This window comes from Dunckerocampus dactyliophorus, chromosome 8, assembly GCF_027744805.1.
Source record: "Dunckerocampus dactyliophorus isolate RoL2022-P2 chromosome 8, RoL_Ddac_1.1, whole genome shotgun sequence".
NCBI lineage: Eukaryota > Metazoa > Chordata > Actinopteri > Syngnathiformes > Syngnathidae > Dunckerocampus > Dunckerocampus dactyliophorus.
The window spans coordinates 22,593,734-22,620,167 of record NC_072826.1 but is presented as its reverse complement, the minus strand read 5'-3'; the positions used below and the strand labels follow the sequence as shown (position 1 = coordinate 22,620,167).

The following is a 26,434-nucleotide window of genomic DNA, read 5'->3' as shown; positions in this document are numbered from 1 at the left end:
TCAAATCTCTGCATGCAAATTTCAAACTTTTTACAATCATTTAAAATTGGTCATCACTTCATCAAAATAAAATAATTTTCATATCTTATCTTGGCCAGCACCTCCAAGCCCTTTATCTACAACTTGTTTAATATTCTTCTTCCATCCACATTTCTGACACACTGACAGGTAAGTGACTGAGTCTGAACGAGGCTAGAGTGTAATGAGTAGTAATTTAATGACGATGAGGAAACATTTACATTTTAAATGACGCTGTGTAAAACAGGGCGAGATCTACATTGCACCTCACAGTTGCAGGATTCATGGATGCGTAGAGCTCCACTATGTTCTCAAGTGTGCCGTGGGAGCTGGCAGTGCACTGACCCCTTGTGACTGCTATGGGGCGAGGCGGACCACTCAGCAGCACTCAGCTGCAGCTCAGTAAGAACTCAAACTGCAGAACAATATGTACTTTCACTTTTAAGTCCCCAAATACCAAAAAAACTCTCCAACGACGCCAGAAAAAGCTCCTCCCCTATACCCAATGTGAGCACAGCACATCTTGACCGATGGCATTCGCCTTTAACAGAAAAAAAAGACGAGGAAAAAAACTAATCGGATCCCAAATGGCTCCCAACGACGCAAGCAGGCCCCTGTCTTTCATGTTAAAGAGCCGGTTCTTAAAACCGATTCGTTCGCGACCGACACATCACTACTGGGACGCAGCTGCGAAGGCTGCAGACACTGAAATTGAGTACGACGCTGACTCAAGGCAACTGCAGTCTTCCTGCTTGTTGAAGACGTTTCACCTTTAACCTAAAAGGAGTTTTACATTTGAAGTGTGGAGTTTCCCTATTTTATGCTGAGAATCCACATAGAGGAGAAGAACGGGGAGGAGAAGAAGGAGCGGTTTACCAGCAGTTGCTTGAGTTGAAAGTCAAGATGAATCTGAGTGGAATACGCCTGGTGGCTAACCGTGTTAGCACAGCTCAGTTGAGGAAACATTTATTATTGGACAGACAAATATACCTGAGACATAAAGTGTGTTGTTTGCCGCAGCAGAGGTCATTTAAATGTCATTCACCAAAGCTCGCTTACGCAAAGGACTTGTTCCTCGGTCAAGTCAACAAGGTACACTTATAGTTGTTATCATTCTTATTATTTAGGGTAAAATGGCCTTATTTTCTTCAAACGTACAGTTTCAACGAGTCAAATTAAAAAGAACATTTGAGGAAAACGAAAGGCAGACATTTTTTTTTGTACACCCACTTTATCGTTTAATTGCTTCCTTTTCCCAGTGAGCTCTTATTGAACCCAATTGGGAGGTATTTTCACTGTCCTTTTTTGGTCATGGTGACGATTTTAATGCTTCTGTGTCTTCCAGGCTGAAGTATTCCCTTTCCCACAAATTACAAATGAAGAATTGGAAGAAATCAACCAGCTTGTTGCCCCTGTGGAAAAATTCTTCAACGAGGAAGGTGATTATTATTATTATTATTATTGATATTTTCAAGTACAGTACCTTTTAGCTTTCATGTTTGATGCTTTGTTGGTTCCTTTAATTGAGTCTTGAATTGTCTTGAACTCTTCAAGTCAAATCACTTTGATTCTAATGCACCTGTATATCATACGTATTAAATATACCTGTATAGTACATATTCAGACTTTAGGGACACTCCGTGTCATTTGAACATTAAAACAGTAATTATAGTAAACAGTATTTTTTTTTTAAAGAGTGAAACAGTAGATCAATACAAAATTTTGCTTATTAAAAATATGTAAACATTAAATTAATACTAAAATGTGTTTTATTTAAAAATTATCTAAACAGGAAATCAATACTACATTTTATTTAAAAAATATCTAAGCAGCAAATTGATACTAAATTTAGTTTATTAAAAAAAACAGAACAGTAAATCAATATTGAATTTTTATAAAGAACTAGAACAGAAAATAAACACAAAATTGTTAAAAATATCTAAACATTAAATCAATACTAAAAATTAGTTTAAAAAAAAATATCTAAACAGGAAATCAATACAAAATTGTATTTACAAAATATCGAAGCAGCAAATCAATACTAAATTTAGTTTTTATTTTTCAAAAATCAGAACAGTAAATCAATACAAAATTTTTATATAGAATTGGAACAGAAAATAAACGCAAAATTGTTAAAAATATCTAAACATGAAATCAATACTAAAATTAGTTTTATTTAAAAACTATCTAAACAGGAAATCAATACAAAATTGTGTTTATTTAAAAAAATATTGAAGCAGCAAATTGATACTAAATTTAATTTATTTAAAAAAAACAAACAGAACAGTAAATCAATACTCAATTTTTATAAAGTGGAACAGAAAAACACTAAATTTTTAAAAATATCCAAACATTAAATCAATACTAAAATTAGTTTTATTAAAAAAAATATATAAACAGGAAATCAAATTAAAAAATTGTTTATTTAAAAAAAATATCAAAACAGTAAATGGAAAAAAAAAATTTTTAGTTGTAATAATAAATACATTTAAAAAAATTGGAAGAGAAAATCAATACTGAATTTTGTCTATAAAGGATTGGAAGAGAAAATAAACACAAAATGTAGTTTTATTTAAAAATATCAAAACAGTAAATCAACACAAATTTTTATTTTATTCAAAAAAATTGGAACAGTAAATCAGTACAAAATGTTGTTCATAAAAATTGGAACGTACAATCAATACTAAATTTAGTTTATAAAAAAATCTAACCAGTAAATTAACACAAAATTTTGTTTTATTTAAAAAATATTGGAATAGCAAACCAATACTAAATTTAATGAACTAACAAGGAAAAAATATCTAAATCAAGTCAATATTAAAGTGAGTTTATTAAACAAATATAGCTAAACTACTCTCCATATATTTGCTATAAGATGTAAATTTGGTATCTCCACGGTATAATTAATTTTGTGTTCTGCATATTGTTTTAAAGTTCATAACTGAAAAGAAAATAAGGTGCCTATGGAAGTCTGGGGGTTGGGAAGAAAATTGAGCTTCATCCACACCTCTTATCTCCTTTCGGCAGGTGGTCAGTGTGGATGTTGACGGGAAAGCAGGAGAAGTGGGGGTTGTTCTTAGGTACAGCTGCGTGTCATCAGCATAGCAATGGTAGGATATCCTATGCTTGCTGATGAGATTGCTGAAGTGGAGCAAATAGAGGGTGGAGAGAGTGGGGCCCAGCATGGAGCCCTGAGGGACACCGTTGTTGACATTGTGGGGGTGCAACCTTGCTTTGCCCAAGGCAATGTGCTTAGTTGTGTCGGTGACATACGTTTCTGGAGCAGTGTTGTTTTCGTCAACAATGAAATAGACGAAATTGTTTTGTTGACAAACCTTTTTTTCATGACAAACGAGATGGTGACGAGCTTAACATGGCTCTTTGAAGACAAGACTCGAGTTGTGTGTGAGTTTTCGTTGAAGAGACTTGACGAAAATGAATATTCACAAAGATATTATAATACTGTATTTACAAATTACTGATAGACTGTCAGATGTTTAAAATGCATGACATGATATACTGACATTCGATTTTGTGTTCACCTGTAGACTTTTAAAGGTGTAGTTTGTGTACAGAGAGGGTAATTTTTTTCCTTTTTTTTATATAAATTATATTTCAAACATTTTTTTAACCTAAAATTGATTAAAACTACACAAACATTTTTAGTTTTTGTTGAGTAAACCTTTTTTGGGATTTTTGTCAACTGAATCTGGACTAAAACTGTCACATACTGTATAGAAATTACTAAAATGTGACTAAAATTAGAAGCATTTTTATCCAAAAGACTAAGACGAAAACTAAAATGGATGCCCAAAACAAGATTGTTTGAACTTTCAAAAATGAAAACACTAAGGGTATAGTGTAACAATCAATGTACACTTACAAATGTACACGTTCAGCAGTTTTCTGCCAGAAGTCCTCCGTCACTCTATTGGTGGCGACAGTGTTGTTTGTTAGCGGTGATAATATTTTTTTAACTCTTCTTAACGCTCCTTAACAATTACTTGCTCATATTGTGTAAAATACACCGGCCGGGATCACTCCATTTTTGCTCGGAAGTAGAATAAAATGATGTCAGATGCCCCCTTTTATGTGAACGCGCACTGAGCACAAAGCCGAGAACCGGACTTGCCAAACTAAGTCGATAACCACCGTTGCAGTACCTTTTTAACTTTGTTTGGGGATTTTTAGGTTTTGTTGAGCTGCATCATGAGTGCGTAGCCTGGGTATGTTGAGCTACTTTTGCAGTGCAGGTGCCTGGAGTGGGTGGGGACATCAACATGTTGCAGGTGTAGGGAGTCCAGTAGCTGAAGGAAATCGGCAATGGAGTGGCATGGGGGGTTGTCGACATGCATATTTAAATCTCCCAGGATTATGGCATTGGCAGAGGTGTTACGGAGCGTTGTGAGGAGATCAGGCATTTCAAGGATAAAAGCAGAGTTGGATTTGGAAGGCCGGTAGATGAGAACAGTCATGGGAAGGGGGCGTGGGGAGTTCATATTTAAATGCAAGACACTCGCAGGACGTTGTTGTGGGAACCTGGATTGGGAACAGCTCCAGGTCCTGTGGGTGGATGACAGCTAGGCTACCACCACGGCCAGTGCTGCGAGCTGCCTCCAAGTAACGTAACGTTCTGTCAGGCTGGTGCCAGGTTTCTGTTAAACACATCAAGTCCAGTCCTATCTCCCTGATGGGTTCTCCAATCAGTGGGGCTTTATTGTTGATGGACCGGGTGTTAAAAAGTTTGAATTTGACCTACTTTGAGATGAATCTGTGTACATGTCTTAAAACATTGAAATCCACTCTGCGCAAATTGGAATCCATCCCAGGATGTCTGTCCCGCTGAGTGTGCGGGAATATTGTGGTGTTTCCAATGCTGGAGTGCATAGATCACACAATTTCTCCAGTGTTGATGGTGACACATGGATGCTCTGATGACATGTCAGACTTGCAGCAGGTGACCAGAGAGACACAATGTTAGCAGTGGAACAGCTTAGCTGAATTTTCAAATGGAGTATACTCCAGTAACTCTCGGTGGAACGCTCACTCAAATTTGCGTAGAGGTGCTGTTAAGAAGAAACGTTGCCGCTGGAAGTCGTCTGTAACAGTAGTATCTAGAATCCAAGGACCAGAATAATTTAAGGCACCGCACATTAAAACAAGCCCTATAAGTGGAGTATACAGTAGGTAGCACAGAAAAACAACAGCAATATCAATCACAACACTGTGTTGCCGTGAATGCATTGCTGTATGTCAAATGTATTTGTCATGAAGACGTTTCCATACAAGTCTGTGTCAACTGTCCTTGAAAGCATTTTTGTGTGGAAAGCTTCCCCCATCCAATCAAATGTAAAATGCATTCACAATGATGTCATCTTTTGACAGTCGACTCAGCGAAAATTGACAGAGAAGCCAGCATTCCCACAGAGACGTTAGATGGAATAAAAGAGCTTGGACTTTTTGGAATCCAGATCCCGGAGCAGTATGGTAAGACTCTTAAGTAACCAGATCATAAGCTCACATTTCATATCAATCATATACTTGGCGGTTCCAATTTTGCGGCTTCACTCTATCACGTTTTTTCAAAAATATCGTAATAAATCATGCTTTCTGGTTAAATATGTTGTATTGGTACAGAAAATGCATATTTAAGCTAATTTTACGTAGGTTTTGCCGAAATGAAGCATTTTCAAGTATAAAAATGGCTAAATGAAGTGAAATACAACAAAAAATATAACAATGAGATATACTATTATACACTTGTCACTAACCAGATTTGATCACCGGAGAACAGGCCTTTATTGCAGGTTTGAATTATCGCACATAATCCAGGTAAAACTCAACTCTGAACCCCAACACACACGAGCACGAGTGTTGCAGAAATTCATTTATTACAGTCGGGTCTGAAACCAATGAACTGCAATTACTGTATCATAATTCAGAGGCATCGCTAGGTTTTAAAGGAAAAGAGTTTTGTTTTTAATTTTTAATTCGTATCATAATTCAGAGGCATCGCTAAGTTTTAAAGGAAAAGGCTTCTTGAGGCGTCATCTGTACTTCTGTGAAGAAAGTGTCGGACGTTTCGCTCCTCATCCGAAGAGCTTCGTCAGCGAACTAATAAGTGCTGGTAGCTTAGGCCTTAAATACCGTAACAGTGGGCGGAATTGGTGTGCCAACACCCTCCTCCTATTGGTTCGTTACACTAAGCCTGGGCGGAGTAGTGGTATAATCCTATCCTGTTATTAACACCTCCGATAAAAGGGGAAGTGTCGCTCCCTGAATAGGGTATGAACGACTCTGATCCTGGCTCGTTAGCATCTATTGTTCTGGCTCGGCCCTGGCTTCACCTCATTTGCAAGACTAAGAGCTGTGGGTTTTGGTCTCAGTAACCTGCTGAACACAGGGTCCAAATTAAACCTCAAACCACCATTCCGATTCAATGATGGGTTCTGTTGTTTGACAAAAATGGCTTCCTTTACTCCTCTTTCAAACCATCTGTTTTCTTTGGCCAAAATCTTTACCTCGCTGTCCTGAAAAGAGTGATTGGTAGGTGTAGATGTACTGCTGATTGAGGACCACTAGAATTGTCCCTGCGATGTTGATAAAGCCTTTTTTGGAGCATTTGCTTAGTTTCCCCAATGTAGTGCTCTTTGCATTCCTCATCTTTACAGTGGATGGAATAGACCACATTGCTTTGTTTCTGGTTTGGAGTCTTGTCTTTAGGATGCACTAATTTTTGTCTCAAGGTATTTACTGGTTTGAAATAGGTAGGAATTTTGTGTTGCCATAAGATCCTCTGGAGCCTTTTCCTCGATGGACAACTCCTGTACGACTGAGAGCCTACACAGACGCTTTTAAAGGAAAAGAATTTTTTTTTAAATTTTGCCCATCAACCTCAATCCTTATGTGAGACATGAACATACATGTCTTTTGTTTGTGTTCTGAAGATACAAAAACAGCTAAAAGAGGCAGCTAATCAATGGACGTAATGGGACACACACAAAGCCCGCTATTAAAACACCTCCATTGCGAGCTGCAGCGTTGTCCTGTTGAAAAAGCCAGTCGTTACCACACAGATGAGGCCCTTCAGTCTTGAGGGATGCCCCCTGCAACATCTCCACATAGCCATCTGCCGTTTGACGCCCCTACACAACCTGAAGTTCCATTGAAGGAAAAGCACCGTAGATCATAATGGCGCCCCCTCCATTGCGCCGTGTGGAAAACTCCTCAGTTGGGATCTCTTTGTCATGCCAGTAACGTTGGAAGGCGTCAGGGCCGTCAAGGTTAAATTTTTTTCTGATCAGAGAATAAAACTTTCTTCCACCTTTCAGTGTCCCATGTTTGGTGGTGGTGTGCAAATTCCAAACAGGCAATTTTGTGGCGTTAAAGGAGATGAGGGCTTTGAAGGCGTTTTTTCTTTTTAAAATCCTTCACTCGCAGATGGCGTCTGATGGTTATTGGACTGCAGTCGGCACCAGTAACAACCTTCATTTGGGCCAAGGATGGTCCTGTGTGGGATCCTCCGGTTCAGGGCTGGTGACATTTTTTTGGGTCTACCATTTTTTTGTTCCACAATCCTCAGGATCTTTGAAGAAATGTCTTACTGCGTCCAACCTCGGCAGCAATGGTGTGCTGCGAGAGACCTTGCTTATGCAGCTCAACAATCTGACCGCCTTCGAAGAGAGAAAGCTTTTCCACCTGTGCCATCGAGATCATGATAGTGTGAATGCCTGATAGAAAATAACATTGAGTCCACATTTTTTTCAAGATTTTGGCATTTAAAGGCTGTGGTCTTAAACTTTTGATCAGCTGGTGAACAGCCTATTTCACTGTAATGCTTGTTTGCAATAAATTGCTTACTCAAAACATTTTATTGTCTCACTCCCATTTTGAAGCTCTACTTAGAATCTCCTTAAGATCCAACAGGGTAAAATGTTAATTCTTGCAATTTTTCAGCTGGTCTTAACATTTTTATCAGGAGTGTAGTGGACATAAAAAGAGAAAATAAGACATTTAAAACATAAATAAGACTCATCCTTGTGTGCACAACCTCTGATGGGTACTTAGCGGACTCGGACCCCGGGCCCCCAACCCTAATTTTAGTGGACTCTAACCACAGAGTCCGCAGCTCTGACGACGTCAACCAACTGTGAAGCTATCCTGTCTTATCTTAATAGTGGCAAACCATGTGTTCAGAAAGGTTTAGGAATATCTTTATGCAGTAACAGCCAATGTGAAGAGTTTGAATAAACAGGTCTCTTCTTACCTTCATGTGGGCAGGCCCTGATATTCCAGACATCTTTCCATACCCGAAAATGTCTTTTCCTCCTCTGGAGATCACGTCTCGGGGTCACCATTAATTGCTGGAGATGAAATTCTCCACAACTTCGTAAAGGTCAAAGGACCACTTTGGAAAATTGATTAAGCCAATTTCACTTCCCCCTTGCGTGCTCTTTAATCTCCAGTTATGAGAAGGAAAAAAAAAAGACTCTCACACCAAATTAGATTTTACAAAATGTATTAGAATTAGTCAGACAGGATATCTTTTTGCAGTCTTACAGGACCCTGGACCCCGTTTCATTCACTTGTTCCCATCTTCCGGCCGAATGAAAGAGAGTCCCCATCGGTAGTCCCATCTGTCATTTTTACTTGTTTTACTCAGACCATTTGTGTCAGTCTCTCCAAAGATAACTATTCTCCTGGATTCCTTGACGAAGCTTGCGACGCCAGCAGACGATAGCCGGCTCCTTCGCTGGCCTGATAACACTTACTGTAGTTGTTGACATAAACAAATCATTCTTTTCCTCAGCCTCTCAAGGCTTAGGTCAGTTTTGTCTGTTCCCTTATCTGGTTGTTGATCCCAGCTGGCACAAGTTGTTTGTACCCTCTGTGTGAGCACCACACACTCGAACAGATGTTCATCTACTCGGCTAATTATTTAATACTGTAAAGCATTATTTCTACAAACTACTTGTAATCATTCACTAAGTTATCAGATTAATTGATTAAAGTTCTATCTATACTGTACGTATTTTAAAGCACTCAACAATAATTCAATCAATAGACATCAATGCAAAGTTATTCTAAAATCTACTTGTAATAATTATTTTCCCCAGTCAGTAAATTATTATTTTTTTTCCTACAGTGTAAATATTTTCGGTGATCAGGGGAGCTCAGTGTGTGGTGTACAGGAAGTGATGCCGGTGGTTCAGAGTTGAGTTTTAGCTTGGTGTGGGTTATGGCCGCAATAGTTGTCCGTGTTAGGGATTTTAGTGCTTGTTGTCATTCAAATCTGCAATAAATGCCTGTTGTTCCGGCTATCAAGTCTGGTGCTTGTGTGTCTCACACATTACAGTAACATTACTGACAAGTGTAGAATACAACATATCATCACGTCTGTGAATGCGTCTTCTGAGGCCCTGTCAACACGGAAACACTCCTGAGTTATTTATTTATTTATTTTTTTTAAGCGGGTTGAAATAAATTTGCATCTACGCTGCCGGATTAGTAAATGGTTGCATCCAGATGGGAACCGATCACTGAGTGATAACGATATAATACATAATGCACACCTACGAGTGGCGCTGTCAGCAGACACGCAGATGGAACCATGTGACACATGCGTCCGTCGTCTTCCGCTTTCCAAGGCTCATCTAGATTTTACGAGAAGTGGAATTACTTCTGAGATGATGGCGTATAAGACAACAAAATATCACAAGAATGTCGACTGGGGTGAGTCATGTCAGTCGAAACATTCAGATATTCTGTTAGCTTGTAGTCAAAGCTCACTTCTGGTCACGTGACAGCGACGGGGTGGCGGTGACGTCATTGTTTTTGTGTCCGCTGTCTACACGAAAACGACAAGCCGGCGTTTCCAAATCTTCCCACTCTGGAAGCCGTTTTCAAAAAATACTGTTTCAGGCGACCCAGAACGCCGTTTCCATGTGGAAGAGAGGCTGAAAAGATGAAATACTTTGTCCTTTTGACTTGAAAAGGTTTCCATGTGGATGGCCCCTGAATGCCTCATATTTGTATTTTACTTCATTTAGCCATTTTTATGCTTTAAAATGCCTAATTTTGGCAAAATAATACTTAAAATATGCTTAAATATGCATATTTTTGACTAATAGACCGTATTGAACCACGAAAAAGCATGTTTTTTGCAGATTAGTATATTTTTTAAAAAACGATAGTGAAGCCGCAAAATTTGAAGCGAGGGTGAGGATTATTGTATATAGACATGCTGGATTGTTTTTAGTGTGTTCCCTAAAGAAAATTAAAGAATATCAAAGTGTCCATCTCATCATGTCAGGGTTGTACTGTATATGGTGGGCACATGTTCATTTAAGAAGTTGTTTTGCGTTTGCACGTCAGGGGGTCTCGGACTGTCCAACACCATGTATGCACGGCTAGCAGAGATCATCTCCTTGGATGGATCCATTGCTGTCACGCTGGCTGCGCACCAAGCCATCGGACTGAAGGTTAACATTCTTGCATTCAATGTACAATTCTAGGGGAAGCGTACATTTATGTTTTTTTCCCCACTTGTGTTTTTAGGGTATTCTCATAGCGGGGAATGAATCCCAGAAGAACAAGTATCTGCCCAAACTCGCCACAGGAGAAAACGTTGCAGCTTTTTGTTTGACGGAACCTGGAAGGTAAAATATGTTTAATCAACAAGTGCATGAGTTAATTGGGCTTAATCAGCCTGCACCATCTGCTGTTGGACACCAGGGGGTGCAAACGATTGGGCCAAATACCGCAAAAGGCATAATGTAATGAGAAAAAGTTGAAAAGTTTAACTAATAATAAGCTTTCTCTTTGAATGTGTATCACTTTTTTGAAGCCTTTTCACAAAATTAAAAAGATGAAGTCATTCTTTTTACACAGAACACATGACAGACTTAGAAAATAAAGTAATAGAAAGATTAAATGAAACGTCATAAAAATAGAGACCAATTCCATCCATTGCCTATGCCGCTTATCCTCATTAGGGTCGGTTATGCTGGAGCCTATCCCAGCTGACTTTGGGCGAGAGGCGGGGTACACCCTGGACTGGTCGCCAGCCAGTTGCAGGGCACATGTAGACCAACAATCATTCACACTCACATTCATACCTATGGACAATTTGGAGTCACCATTTAACCTAACATGCATGTTTTTGGGATGTGGGTTGGAAACCGGAGTACCCAGAGAAAACCCATGCACGCACGGGGAGAACATGCAAACTCCACACAGAGATGCCAAAGCGGAGATTTGAACCCAGATCTTCCCAATCTCCTCACTGTGTGGCCAACATGCTACCCACTCTGCCACCGTGCGGCCCAATTCCTAACCAAGTCCTTACTTTTATTCTTGTCTTGCACACAGAAAGAGAGTGAGAGACAGGCTTATTGAGAGAAGGAAATGTCAATAATGAGAGCACTACACTGCTTAGTTGTCACTGTTCATTTCATAGGAGCAGAACCTTTCACATGTTGAAAGACACCATTTTTATCCCTCATGAAGGTCGTGGTGTGCAAGCAGCTTGGACCAAGCATGCAACCGGTGTTGATTTGTCCACTTTCTGAACATTTTTCCATGTCTATTTTCAGAAAACTGTGGAAAAAGAACAAAAGTGATAGTGTAGCGAGTAGTATATTCTTCCGACATGCACACCTAAGTAGTTATCGCTTTCTTTTTGTACTGTATTGATAATTTGTGGGAGTGCGTCGTAACCACGAAATGTCGTAACCAGGCATGGGTAGGTTTGACATTCTGAGTAAAACTGCTGCTCCTCTCTGCATTGAGAGGAGCCAGATGATGTGGCTTGGGCTTCTGGTCAGGATGCCTCCCGGACGCCTCCCTGGGGAGGTGTTCACAACCGACCGGTAGGTGGCCTCTAGGAAGACCCAGGAAATGTTGGAGAGACTATGTCTCTCAACTGGCCAGGGAACGACTCGGGATCCGCCAGGATGATCTGCCGCCTGATCTGCCGCCTGATTAGGCTGCTGCACCTGTGGCCCACAAACGTCCGTTTCCACGTCATCTGATTGTTGTTCGCAACTGAGATGTTGTTCCTTGTTATTCATTGGCGAGTTAACGGTTTATACAACTTATCTCCACTCCTGTCTCCTTCTGATGCCAGTGCAATCTTTGCCCGACTTTTGGCAGCACAGCACACACCTCTCCAACTGAGAGGAATAAGACAGGTCGTGACAAAGTATTTCCACGTAATGGCCGCACTGGACCTCCACTTTCTCTCATACCGCAGAAACGTTTTAGGGAAGCCGTGACTTTTTTATACCGACTGGTAACTGTAACATGAGGACCGCCTGTATGCTAAGTCCACACAAATATATTGTAAAAACACATTTCTCTGTGCTTAATGGCATCACGTCCATACACAAAAGTAGAAAACACCAGCTGATTTAAAAAAAAAAAAAAACAACAAAAAAAACTGCTACAGTGTTGTGTGGATGGGTAAAACTGAGCTTTTTGGTGTGTGTCCTGAGAAATGTGCAACTTTATCTCATGATTTTAAAGCTTTTTTTAACAACACAACATGAAGTTTGACTTGCGCGTGTTGGTTTCATTTTGCGTAGCTGGTAGACCCGCGTGTGTGCGTCTTTGTAGCATGAATCATAAAAGAAAAACTTCCCTGATGTTTCCTGGGCTCCATGTAAGTGTGCACTGATTTAAAGATAATGTACACGTAATATATCATCATGTTGATGAACAGATGCAGCTTGTTGCTTTTTCAGGCTTCTGATTGGCCATAATCAGCATGACAGCCGGTGAATGTGTTTTTGTGTGTAAATTATTTTAACTCCACTCATGAGGATGGACTTTATTTATTTATTTATTTATTTATTTAACACCAGCGTGGGGGAAATGTGCGTTTTTAAAATTACTCGTGGAATTATCCACTTTGTTCTGTGTTTGTTCACTAAAGATGTGTTTGATGTTTTCAGTGGAAGTGATGCAGCCTCCATTCAGACACGAGCAACCCTATCAGAGGATGGGACGCATTACCTGATCAACGGGTCCAAGGTAAAAAGCATGTACCCTCTAAGTATTGTCTTCTTATTGAAGCTTTGCTGGCTGTCAATCAGATCTGGATTTCAAACGGAGGACTGGCCGACATCATGACTGTGTTTGCACGCACTGAGGTAGAAGTAGACGGCGTGAAGAAGGATAAGATTTCTGCCTTTGTTGTGGAGAGAGCGTTTGGAGGAATCACCAGTGGAAAGCCCGAGGACAAACTTGGCATCCGAGGCTCAAACAGTAAGCAACTTTTATGTCGAAAGCAGTGAGTGATGTGTGGTCGGGCAGGCAGATGAGGCCTGTCATGATGAAAAACCAAAAAATGAATAACAAAATAATTATTAATATTTGTCCATTGATCTGTATAATAAATGTATTTTCTGTATGATTTCAATCGTTTTTTTTTCTCACAAATTTGTTAAGTAAAAATGGATGAATTTGCACATTTCCTGAAATACAGGGCAGAAGCCTAAGCTGGGGCTGCCACGAGCATCTCTTCTCTGCTCGGTGCGCAAGCCCAGCCTATCATGGCACCTGCCAGTTTGTGTTTGTCAGCCTGTCACCAATAATATAATGTTGCATTTATTATACACTAAGTAGCAATGTTACACAACCCATATTTTAGCGATAAAAAAATCTTGACAGTGAGCGTGTGTTCTCTGTAGGAGAGTCTGTGTGGACGTCCTTAAAAATGCATTATATTCATATATCGGGTGTATTTTCATTCGTATACATGTTTGTTAGGTAGATTACTTCCAAAATTACAATTTTGTATCGGATTTGTATTTGAGTGTTTCGACCACATCAAGTCAATTCGTGTTTGTAAAAATTAAGTACCGTACAACTTCAAGCCTTTCAAATTCACGGACCGGAGCTATGGAAAAAGTTAAAAGGTATGTGGATGATTCATTTACCTAAATGTCTATCTGCAGACGAAATTTCATTCAAATTGAATTGTTTTTGTGTTTTGCTTGGAAATACTACATGTCGCGTTTGCATTGTGGTTAGTGTGGGGTGCCTTGCTGGAAAACAGCATATGTTGTGTTTTATACCATGCTGATATGCTGGTCACAAGCACCAGCATACCAGCACGGTCCACCAGCTAAACCAGCATAGACCAGCATAATTTCCATGCTGGACTATGCTGTTTTTTTCAGCAGGCTGAAAACAAATACACAGCGTGCTGCTGCACTTGACTTTTTTCCTGGACTTTTTGATTGACTTTTAAAACAGTTTTTCACAGCCTAAGTTATTATATATTTTGTAGTCCGGTTGTCCGTGGGTCGATCACAGCTTTTGTCTTAAACAATGGGGACCAAAGGCACTATTTTCCGGTAGAAAATTTGCTGTAACTTCTTTAATATTTGGGGTAGAGACGTGAATGAGGTATCAAATTAAAGTTCAAGCCAAGTCAGTTTATCAGAATTAATCACAGACTTGATTTTACAAATGTCAAAATTTTGTAACATTGCCACACTGACTTTCTACAGCCTGTGTAATGTATTTCATGCAAGTGTGACATTATTTTTGCTAATCCCACTTGCTAGCTTGTTAGCTCGCTAACTAACTAGCGGCCATCTGGAGTCCCTGCAGGATAAGAGTTTAGCAATGTGTTGTAAACAATGAATAATAGAAATATAAAGGTGACTATGTGGGTGTTATTTCATGACTACAGGGCTCTAATATTGTTAAAAACACAATTTAGAAAGTCATAAACAGCTCTTACTACGTAAATATTAAATTTAACATTGAATCCTATATCGCGGAAATTCATTTATCGCGGTCGGGTCTGGAACCAAATAACCGCTATAACGGAGAGCTTTACGGAGGCACTTGCAGTACTCGCCTCTTCCTGAAGGGGGCCTGCGTGAGCGGTAAGGTGCTTGTCACTGCTGTCCCTCAAAAGCTTGCAGACTTTTACAACAAAGTTTTTCTGGAGAAAGTATTTTTATTATCATCCTGTGATCCTCTGAGCAACCTGTATTAACATCAAAAACCTCAAAAGGAGTCAGTGCCTCACCAGCCATGAACCTCACCACACGTCACTCACTGGTTGAAAGTCATTTTTACCATAATTTCTAATGAGCCATGTCACCTTTTCAGCTTGTGAAGTGACCTTTGACAATGTTCCAGTGCCTTTGGAGAACCTTATTGGGGAATTAGGTGATGGATTCAAGGTAATCTTTCCTCTGCCTTAGTTTGTCTAAAGCAGGCATGGGCAAACTACAACTCCTGGGTCACATACGACCCGTTAGGGTTTTTAATCCAGCCTGCACAGGTTTTCCAAGTGATTTTATGAAAAACCATAACACCGATGACAGAATTTGCGTCGCTGTTTTGAAAGGAACCTTGAAGCATTTTGCACAGTGGAAATACTTCCAACAGTCCAACCTCTACTAGAAAGTAGAAGTTTTGTGCTTTCCAGTGATACACATTTCATTATGGTAATCCAAAGAACTGCATCACAGCAGCTCCCAGAAGATCAGGCTTTGATACAAAGTAGAGTGGGGGTTGGCTACTTGGCCAAAATTCACATACTCCTTGATGTGCAATGTTTTATACCTCTTAATTGTAAATCCAAAATCCTTTATTCATGTACATTCTGGGTGGTTTTATTTTGTAAAAGCTGTACAGTTCTCATGATCACTTTTTTTTAAATTTATTTTTTATTTGCCAGATCGCCATGAACATACTCAACTCTGGTAGATTCAGCATGGGAAGTTCCTCAGCTGGAATGATTAAGAAACTGATCGGTAATACTGCTGGTATTAGCAAAAGATCAATAGATGTAGCAATGAATCAATGTTTCTGTCTCTTTAGAGCTGACCTCTGAATATGCTGCAACAAGGAAGCAGTTTAACAAAAGCCTGAGTGAATTTGGTATGATACAGGTATAGTAAATATCAGTAATATTCATGAGCACCCAGAGGGACTACATGTGTGAAATGCTGCTGTTTGTCTTGTTCATACAGGAGAAGTTTGCACTCATGGCACTGAATGCCTTTGTGATGGAGAGCATGGCTTACCTGACTGCAGGAATGATGGACAGACCTGGACTGCCAGATTGCTCTTTGGAAGCTGCTATGGTCAAGGTGAGATACTTATCTTATCTGAACCCAGAACAACCAGATACGTTTCAAGGAAATGATGGTGGATATACAGTGCCACACAGAAGACGTTATAGATACTACTAATTCATGTCAAACGTGTGACGTTATAGCAGGGGTCACCAATACAGTGTCCGCGGGCATCAGGTAGCCCCCACGACCACATGAGGTGCCCGTAAGCCTGCTTTTCATTCAGGTTTTCAGTTAATGTGAGAACACTAGAAAGAAAAGTATTCAGAAACATAAAATGTGAGTTGTGCTTACCAGCATTTTGTGAATGTTTTGGTAAAACAAGCATATATGATCTGTTTGGGTTGAAATAAGGTATGAAAATCATTTCTACAAAAATGAGAAGCTCGAGGCCATTTTCATTTTCTAAAAGTAGCTCTCGCAAGAAAAAGCGTTGGTGACCCCTGCTCTAAATTGTGCTCTAAATGTGAGTGTGAATGGTTGTTTGTCTATATGTGCCCTGCGATTGGCTGGTGACCAGTCCAGGGTGTACTCCGCCTCAGCCGAAGTCAGCTGGGATAGGCTCCAGCATACCCCCATGACCCTAATTAGGATAAGCAGCACAGAAAATGGATGGATGGAAGTCATTTTTATATTTATTACTTGTTAGGCTTTTAAGTCATTTTATTTTTATTTTTACACTATTAGTCATTTTTAATATTTATTCTGTAATTTATTTATTTTCATCAAGCAAATTAGTTGTTTTTTTTGTAAATGGCCTATGTCATATTTTAACATTAAATACACCTAATTACATGTCTAAAGTGTATTTAGAGGAATTCATTAAGGCATTTCGTCAAGGAAATGTGGAAGAACGTGATAACTGCATGCAGACATTTGCATTTGCATAATGCATACATTTAAATTAAATATCAAATTAAATGCCAAATCTACATCAAGCTAAATGGAGGACCAGAAGATTGCTTGCTTTTTTTTTTTTTTTTTTTTAAAGATATCAAGAATTGGATAAATATTAAAGATGCAGAACAGGAAGACCTATCCAGACCACAAATGAGTGGATTAAAGATTGATACATAGCTGGACAATAATCTTTTTCTTTCTTTTGTTGTATTGATCTACAAACCCTCTACTGTAACACATTGGTATACATCCTGATCATTTTCTTGAAGGGGGCCTATTATACTAATTTTTGGGCCTGTGTATTAAGTTCTGGACTCTTATAGAGCAGCTACACACGATAACCCGCACAGAAAGCTTTCTAGCTCTTCCAGAGTCTGCACCTCTTCCTGCAGTGTTTCCTTCGGTTTCCTGCCGCCCACCCAAATGGTCTGTGTAATTTTACTGCACCCCTGGCCCTCCTGCAGGCATGCGTCCCGCTGAGCCCACTCCGCTGTTATTGGTCACACTCCCTCCGCTCGCTGTAAGCACACTCTATAATGCTACACAGATGGTCGCTTTTGTTCGATTACTTACACCTAATAAACACAGTTAGGACACTGATAAATTGTTACAGCTTACTCTTCTAACTCTTCAACACAACCAAGTAACGTTGGAAAGGCGTCGGAGTTCAGCAACTGTTTGTCGGATAGTCCAGCTTCGTATTGGCCCATGTTCACAAAACAGTCCCGTGTGAAGTGCCGTTGACAGATGAGCATATTTTTCTCTTGCTGGCCGGGAATCAGCAACTCCAATCTCTTCTGCCTGATGCTAGGCTCTTTAGACACACCCGAACAAACATTTCCTGGGAGCCATTTCTCGACGTGGTAACACTGTGAACAGAGCGAAGCAGAGCGACGTCAGTGGAACTTTGTGTTTAAAAAAAACAAAACAAAACAACAAAAAAAAAACAACTATGGAAAACACAGCGTGCACAGCCATCCAAAACTGCTTTCAGGGCTCACGTCCAAATACGCAAACCTCATTATCTGGCATCGTTTAACAAGAGAATACAACATTGTAACACCATTTATAGGTCAGAAAAGAAGAAAACCATAATAGGTCCCTTTTTAAGTTACGTCAGATTTGGTAAATGGTACATGTTGAATACAGGAAGTGAACAAATGTATTAGCAATTGATGTGAAACAGAGATGGGGTAGGAATAAATAAGCTCTGCTTTGTTCTACTCCTTTTCGGACATGTGGAATTGTGACTTGAAGTATTCCAATGTAAACTGTATGCATGTTAAAAATAAATGAAACCTTACCATACTAATTTGTAAATGGATTTAAACTGAGCTTTCATGGTTAAAAAAAAAAAAAAAAAAAAAAAAAAAAAAAGCTTTTTGAAATGACACACTGCCATTTTGGGAATGACATGTCCTCGTTCTAGTCACGTGACAAGCACTCCTGAATGTTTCCAATACGTCACTTAGGAATATGATGTGATTTGTGTTTTCTCTACAGGTGTTCAGCTCAGAGGGAGGTTGGATTTGTGTGAGTGAAGCTCTTCAGGTCCTTGGAGGTCTGGGTTATACCAAGAACTATCCGTACGAACGCTACGTCAGGGACTGTCGCATCCTGCCTATATTTGAGGTAAAGCTTGTGTAGTGAGCACACCGCTCACTTTTCATCTACCGTTTCATTATTTCTAGACAAGAGCCGATGCCATTGAAATGAAACATGAATGTAGTCATCCGTGTACAGTACAGCCTGGAAAGGAGAGTAGGAATTAAAAAATGCTATCCAAATCTGCATATTTTGATATCCAAGATAGATGAATATGTCTTTAGATAATTTTTGTTCATATAAAGGTATCTTTATAAAGAATTAGGGGAGGAAAGGCATTGAGTCTTCCAGAGGAGACAGAGAATGAAAAGAGAGCTGGATAACAAGTCCTGATAAATGTTCTTCAAAGAATCAATACATTGATGATGCCTATGTTGAGAATGTGCATTCCTCATCTTCAAGTGACGTCCCTGATCACAATGACTCCATATAAGCCTGGAAATAATCCACAAAATCAGGGAAATTGAAGTAAAACAATAGAATAGAAGGGATGGGACAGGTAAAACAGGTCATAGCGCAAATGATGAGCGTGAACGCAGGCCAGCGGCAGACAGGAAAGGGAGGGGGAATCCAGTTCCAAGTTCATCACGGTACCAATAGTTCTTGTTTCCATAGTTCTTGTTTCTTCAAGTAAATATTTTTCGTTTTTGAGTGGATAAAGGCGTTGCATTTGTGCCTCATGGCTGACCAGTCTTCATAAAAGAAGCATTGTATCCATAGTCATCTTCAAAAATACAATAAAAAATGGCATCTACATGTACAACAACTTATTTGTAGTGTACTTTTATATTCAAAACATTTACAGATGCATTCATGTGCAACGGTTTATGCAGTGTGTTGTTTCCAGGGTACCAATGAAATTCTAAGAATGTACATCGCTCTGACTGGAATGCAGTATGCTGGTAAAACGCTCACAGGAAAAATCCAGTAAGTCATATAAACAGAAATGTTTAAGTGAATGTTTGTTTGGTGTTTAAACGTCAGTGAACTGTTAGATTAGGTTCAACTCCAGGACCCTCTTGGTTTCTCCTCAATGACCATTGTGCACTCACTTACAATGGAAGCTCCAACAGTACCTTTGTACTCACTCGCAGCTTAGACAATAATGTCCCCCTTCCGGTTCCAGTGTACAGCGCTAAGCCTTCTGGGTAATGCAGTGTATAAACATTTATAGACACAGCCCTAAATACGCCTCACACACTTAAACACATTTATAGTATAAAATATATAGGTACACCCCACTAATGAATGATAATGTAAGAGGATCCATGAACACATGGAATCTGAGTCACAGTCTACCCCAGGGGTTGGCAACCCCTAGATGAGGTTACCATCACACTGCATGGAATCAGCCATGGCATGTCTGACATGATCGAGTAAAAAAGGTCCTGTCCTATTCCGTGTGGAAGTGGTAAATTTTTGGCTTCTTTCTTTGTCCTCCTTCCCCACTCCATTTAAAATACTTTAATTTAGTATAAATACATTCGAGGCTTACTAGTTTGCTTGCTAGCATGCTATATTTAAAGCGGTGTCTGTCTCGTGTCCCTGCAGTGATTCCCTTAGCCTGCAGTTGAGCAACGTGTTGTAAACAAAAGAATAGGAGTGTAAAGGTGTGACTATAGGGGTGTTATTTCATGTCTAGAGGGCTCTAATGGTAAAAAAAAAAAAAAAAAACGTATTTAGAAATTCATAAACAGGTTTTCGATGCTCTATGAAAATTTTCGATGTATTAATATTGAATCCTACTTAACGGAAATTCAGCTATCACGATCGAGTCTGGAACCAGTTAAATTAGGGATGACTGTATTGTAAATCACGGCACTACCTCAATGTACTTCATCTACTTCCATCTATCTATTTTCTATACCGCTTATCCTCATTAGGGTCGTGGGTATGCTGGAGCCTATCCCAGCTGACTTCGGGCGAGAGGCGGGGCACAGCCTGGACTGGTCGCCAGCCAAACGCAGGGCACATATATGCTTTAGAATTTAAAATACATAAATATATTGCTCTGATGTCTCGGATTTTTATGCTATGAGCTCTGCAATGATTTTAAATACAGTACTTTTTAAAATTTACCAGACACATTAGGTGTATTTGCACAAAGTATTTGATCGGTATCGCTGATACCAGCTCGAATTTTACTCAGTATCAGATATCGCACATCACCAATTCCAACATTTTTGCTCACCTGAAAAAAATGGGTGGGTTCAAACAAAAGGTGCTGTCTTGTAAGTCGTGCATCCGATCCAGATGTAAATACCTGAAATGTTCTTCTCTGCTCTCATATTCATCTTTTAATGTCACACCCAAATGTTCTCAGTCTACAGCAAGCATAAAGGAAGTGACGCTCTTTCTTTTCTTTTGTCTCCAGAGAGATGAAAAAAGGAAATGTAGGCATGGCTTTGGGGATGGTGGGCAAGAAGATGAAGAACTTATTTGGAAGTTCCCCAGACTTTGGCCTTCGTGGAAAAAATGGAGTCGTCCATCCAAACTTTGAGGTCAGGGTTATTTCTGGATAAATGTTATATTTGAAGGTTTTGCTTTTCTTGAGTTTATGTGCTCTCCTGTTGCAGGAAAGCGCACTTAAGTTTGAACAGAATGTTCACCTCTTTGGATTGACTGTGGAGAACCTGTTGTACAGATATGGAAAGGTAACATTTCTCATTCTTGTCACTTTCACGTCCTCATCAGACTTATCCTTGACTTTGCTGGAAGAACAGACGATAAGCAGTGCATTGCACATTTATTCACGACTCTGAGTCATGAAAAATGTACAAAAGCACACAATGGTAATATAATCATTGTATCAAATAAATAATATAAGTCAAAGATTATTTGTCTATATGTGACCTGCGATTGGCTGTCGACCAGTCCAGGGTGTACCCCGCCTCTCGCCCACAGTCAGCTGGGATAGGCAAAAGCACTTCAAATGTTCTGCTTTTGGATTAGTGAGAAAGTCAAACTCTTCATGCAACGTTGTTGTTTTCTTTCCCTAATGGTATTAGTCGATTGTGGATGAACAGCTCGTTCTGAAGAAAGTAGCAGATGTGCTGATCAACCTGTACGCCATGACAGCTGTGTTGTCCAGAAGCAGCCGCTCCATCAGCCTGGGCTTGAGGAACCATGATCACGAGGTATCGTCACACACCCTTGCTAAACGCATTTAAAGCATATGTACAGTACAGGTACTCCCCACTAATGAATAATCATGTATAGGGTTGGGCATCGTTTGATTTTGAACGATACCGGTTCTAATTACAATTCTATAATACCAATGCTTTTAAGAGGCAAAAATGTGCATGGTTTAAAAGAAGGCACTAACCAGAATTATTTTTGGATGAAATGTCTGGAAATCCCCATGAATTTTGTAATGGTCTGAACTTTTTTTTTTTTTTTAAATTAACTTTACTATTAATTTATCACAGATCTATTCTATATCAGGAGTGTTCACAAAAGATGTTTGTGTGTTAGTGAATGTGTGTGATGCTGCAGGCACTTAAACATGCACTAACATGGGTGCAGAATATCAAACAACTTGCAAAAGGTTCCCAATGTGGATTACTTGTACCCCAAGGGGTTCACCAATTGTCATTGGGGGTACGTGTATGAAAATGAAAAACGATTAGCGCCTAACACTCTTGATCACGAGTGCGCCTGAACGCCTCGGAGAAAGGAGACAGAGTATGACGTTGTTCATTGACTCTGTGTGCATCATATGAATACGTAAGTGACATGATTATTTTGTGCATTAAGGGTGTTTAATCTTTTAAATTTCATTTCTGTTGGTGTTCCAGTCCCCCCACACGGTGCAGCGGTGAAATTCTGTCACTGTGAATGGGGATTCTCTTGAAAATGAGGCATTATCGTTGGTTTTATGTATTTTTGTTCTTCGGATACTGCTTTATTGTGATTGTTAAACTTTCCCCTTCAATTTGGTATTAAATGAATATGCAGGCTTAAACCATAGCCATCGTGAGTGGACAAAAAAGTGAAGCTCAAATTCAACACCTGCACCACCTGAACCATGTTGTAGTCAATATGCATTCTTTACACTGTACTCTTTACTTGCGTATCTTGCTTGCTGCTGTAACAAGTGAATTTCCCTGCTGTGGGATAAATAAAGTACAAATACAAATACAACCCATTCAAACAGAAGAATGCAAACATCAGAGTGGAATAAAAGATATGTAGGATGATTACTTATCTATTGTGATCATGCAAAATACACATTTTTCACCCGGAATTGCTATAAATTGAATTAACCAATTAATTATGTTCAATATTTCATGTTAATTAAGATAAAGAGGTTTGTTTTTTAAGTGTGCAGAAGTAGGGGGTGCATGGCTTCATGTCAAATGTCTGAAGCTATGTGACTGTAAAAACTTTGGGAACCACTGCTATGAGCTATGAGTCTTTAGCTACCATTTTAACACTAGTATACTTCTCTGTAAGCTATTTTTTTTATAACACGCTTATTTTGTTAGCACAAGTAAACAAGATGTAGTGCAAATTGCTCTTATGTTGAAGGCTGTATGTGTGTTTGTGGGTTGAGGTCTCTTGATGTTTGCTAAAAGAGATGCGTATAAAGTGAATAAATGTGCATCCTACAGCCATAGTTCCTGCGCTTTATTTACATCTGTGGGCATCCTGAAACCTTCGGTTAGATTGGCATGAGACATACGTCATTTATTGTTTGACTTTTGTGATTCTTACTGCTTAGAGGAAGCCCAACGTAGCGCATCAAAGACGGGGCACTCTGTTATTTCTACACCATGAATCTGAAGGTGTTTAATCGTGTTGGTCACGTCCCTTGCATGATGATATTGTGTTGCAAACGTTGCAGTGAGTTGACCGTTTTTTTTTCTTTTTTTAATGAAGTTAAGACAAACTTTGTAGCTGCTTCTTCTTTGTTGGTGCTTTCCGGCTTCATGTTTGTTGGTGTTTGTTGCTATTTCTTCCAGTCGGTGGACAGGGCATTGAAACTACAAATCAAAATTTAAAAAAGTATCGGAATGTTAGTACCGGTTCCCATCGAAGCTTGAGACTCGATGCCCAGCGCTAATAATGTAAGATGGTCAATTTGTAACCCGCCCTGTTTTGCACTGCCCGCACCGGGGCTTGAACACAGGACCTTCGTAATGTGAGGCGAGAGTGTGGACTACACGGCCAAAAGCCCGGACTGTCGACCGCGTGTTCAGCGCAGCTCTTAAGCCAGAGGGACTGAGGTTTACCAACGTACACTTGCGCAGCCTCACAGGCTGGCATCCGTTACACATTAACAGATGGAACCGGAGTGACAGTGTAGCCAATCACAGCACACAGCTATTGTGCGTTCAAGGACCGTTGAACCAAGTGGGAAATCTCAGTGCTTGATGAAGAAAACATCAGTTAAGCATAGACATTAAAAAATGTAAACCGTGGTACATGCATAATACACGCTTCACCTGCATTATCACGTATTTATAAATGATTACCAACCTACAGTGAATGAAGTGAAGAGAGAAGAGAGAAAAAAAATGGCCTGGGAAGACCGTGAACGTTGAATTGCAAATGTGCGCGGGTCCACTCTAATGTACATGTAACATACAACACCTTCATACTGTAAAACATGAAAAAAACAGCTGTATACGATTACGCAATTTGTAAAAACACAAAAAAAATCGATGTAAGGAATTTGATACTCCAAGCTAACTCTTACTGCAGGATCTGTGTAGCATGTTCGCTCTTATTTCATGTCAATCTTTTTTTCTTAGGTGCTGCTCACAAACACCTTCTGCAATGACGCGTACTTCAAGAACAATTATTGGATGACTCAACTGCAAAAACGTATGTAAATGCAACAATGACACATTGTCCATGTTTGAGAAGGCACAATTACACCAACATATAACATTTTCATTATTTGGCTGTTGGTGATAAGCATTGCTATTTAATTCCCATCTCAATGGTTTCTATGCCCAGACTCTCCTGAGAATAATGACGCCAACATCAAGAAGATTGCTCAGGATGTGTTGGAGAACAGAGCATACATCTGCTCTCATCCTCTGGACAGAACATTTTGACTTCTGTGACTAACACTGTGACTGGATGGACAATAAAGTCGGTTATATCATACACACACGCGGTATACAGTACATTATACAACATTTTTTAAATTTAATTTAAAACAACTCCTATTAAATCATTCAAAAAATTGAATGAATCTGAAATTTTATCATTTTTGTTTACAATCTGGACCTGAATAAGCAGAAGGAAAGGATGGATGGATGGATAAATCATGAAAATAATAATAATAATTACAATTAAATCATTAAAACATGTAATATTAAATAAAATAATTTAAAAAATAACATTTAATCATTTAATTTAAATAATTAGAACATTTATTTAATAAATACAATTATTTTAAAATAATTTTAGAAGATTAAAAAATATTAAATAAAAAAATATTATAAAAAAGAATATACACACACACAAATGATTGTATACATGTATTATTATATAATACAGTCATAGAAAAAAATATTAGACCACCCTTGTTTCTTTAGTTTCTTGTTCATTTTAATGGCTGATACAACTAAAGGTACCTTTGTTTGGACAAATATAACAAAGTACCTAAGTGATTTTGGTTATCAAGAAAACTAAGGAAGTTGCTAGAAATCAGCTCTTAAATTAAACTCTGATGAACTATATTTATTATATTTGTCCAAACAAATAATACAAATTTTCCTTTAGTTGTAAAATGGATCAATAAAGTAAAGAAACAAGGGTGGGCTAAGAAATTTTTCCATGACTGCATATGCATGCATTATGTGTCCAGACGTTAGGGACACCGTGTAGAATAATATATTTTTTTTATTTTATTTGACAGTGGTAATATTAGTCAACAATAACAGCAAAAGTCTATCTAAAATGGGCTGAAATGAAAGCGGTATTTTTACTTTTAAATACTAACGACTTTTTTTTGTGTGCTTGTGTGTGCTTTATCTTAAGTGCATTATCGTGTTGGCATCTTATTAAAGGAAAATGAGAAATGTGACATGACACAGTATTATGTTCCTAAAGTTAATTTAATGAAAGAGAAAATAAAACCATTTTAAATTGTAAGGACATAAGAAAGATTAGTTAAGAAGAGACAACGTTTAACATTTCTCATTGTGGAACTTTTGAGCTTTCATGTCTTTGTCTTGACAGTGCATAGAATTGCTTTTTAAAAGGAATGCTTGAACTTGCTGATTATATAGCAGGGACCTGGGGGGGGGGGCATTAAAAAAAAAAAAACATTTTATTGGCTGCAGCACATTCTAAACATAATTTAACAAATAAAAAAACACAGCAGTAACAAAGATTACAAGAATAGAAGTTACAAGAATAATGTCATAATATTAACAGAAAAAAGTCGTATTCTTACTAGAAAAAGTCGTAATTTTACGAGGATACGTTGTAATATGAATAATGTCGGAGTATTATGAGAAACAAAACAGGGAAAAAAGTTGTAATCTTGGGTTGTGGAAAAAGTGAGAATTAAATGAGAATAAAGTCAAAGTATGCCAAAGAAGAAAATTTACAAGAAGAAAGTTGAAATACTTACAAAATTAAAAAAAAAAAACAGAAACAGAAAAACAGCTGGAATTTTACCAGAAGAAAGTCAAACTGTTAAGAGAAAAAAGTCGCAGTTTTACAAGAAGAACTTGGAATGTGAGGAAAAGTCATTTGAGTAGAAATATTAAAGAAAAATTGTTTTTTTAAAAGTAGGGAAAAAGAGAAACAAAATAGTTAAAGGAAAAAAGATATCATATGGGAAT

General features: G+C 38.7%; 1 protein-coding gene across 1 annotated transcript; it reads left to right on the top strand.

The window, feature by feature from the left end:
• The first annotated feature begins 692 nt into the window (after window positions 1–692).
• Window positions 693–24,935, top strand: acad9 (acyl-CoA dehydrogenase family, member 9). Its single transcript, XM_054784675.1, has 18 exons — window positions 693–1,110; window positions 1,364–1,457; window positions 5,404–5,505; window positions 10,393–10,499; window positions 10,576–10,676; window positions 12,972–13,050; window positions 13,113–13,284; window positions 15,148–15,221; window positions 15,722–15,797; window positions 15,865–15,935; window positions 16,017–16,136; window positions 18,525–18,653; window positions 19,474–19,553; window positions 21,001–21,127; window positions 21,203–21,280; window positions 21,635–21,763; window positions 24,383–24,455; window positions 24,591–24,935. The coding sequence occupies exons 1-18, from the start codon at window positions 922–924 to the stop codon at window positions 24,689–24,691; spliced, it is 1,902 nt and encodes a 633-aa protein (XP_054640650.1). The 5' UTR covers window positions 693–921; the 3' UTR covers window positions 24,692–24,935.
• Window positions 24,936–26,434: the final 1,499 nt, after the last annotated feature.

Bases quoted from the DNA above. Each gene is read 5' to 3' on its own strand.
- acad9 (XM_054784675.1), top strand. From the start codon at position 922: ATGAATCTGAGTGGAATACGCCTGGTGGCTAACCGTGTTAGCACAGCT. The intron at 1,111-1,363 runs GTACACTTATAG...TGTGTCTTCCAG, and splicing joins TCCTCGGTCAAGTCAACAAG to GCTGAAGTATTCCCTTTCCC. The intron at 15,936-16,016 runs GTATAGTAAATA...TTGTTCATACAG, and splicing joins GTGAATTTGGTATGATACAG to GAGAAGTTTGCACTCATGGC.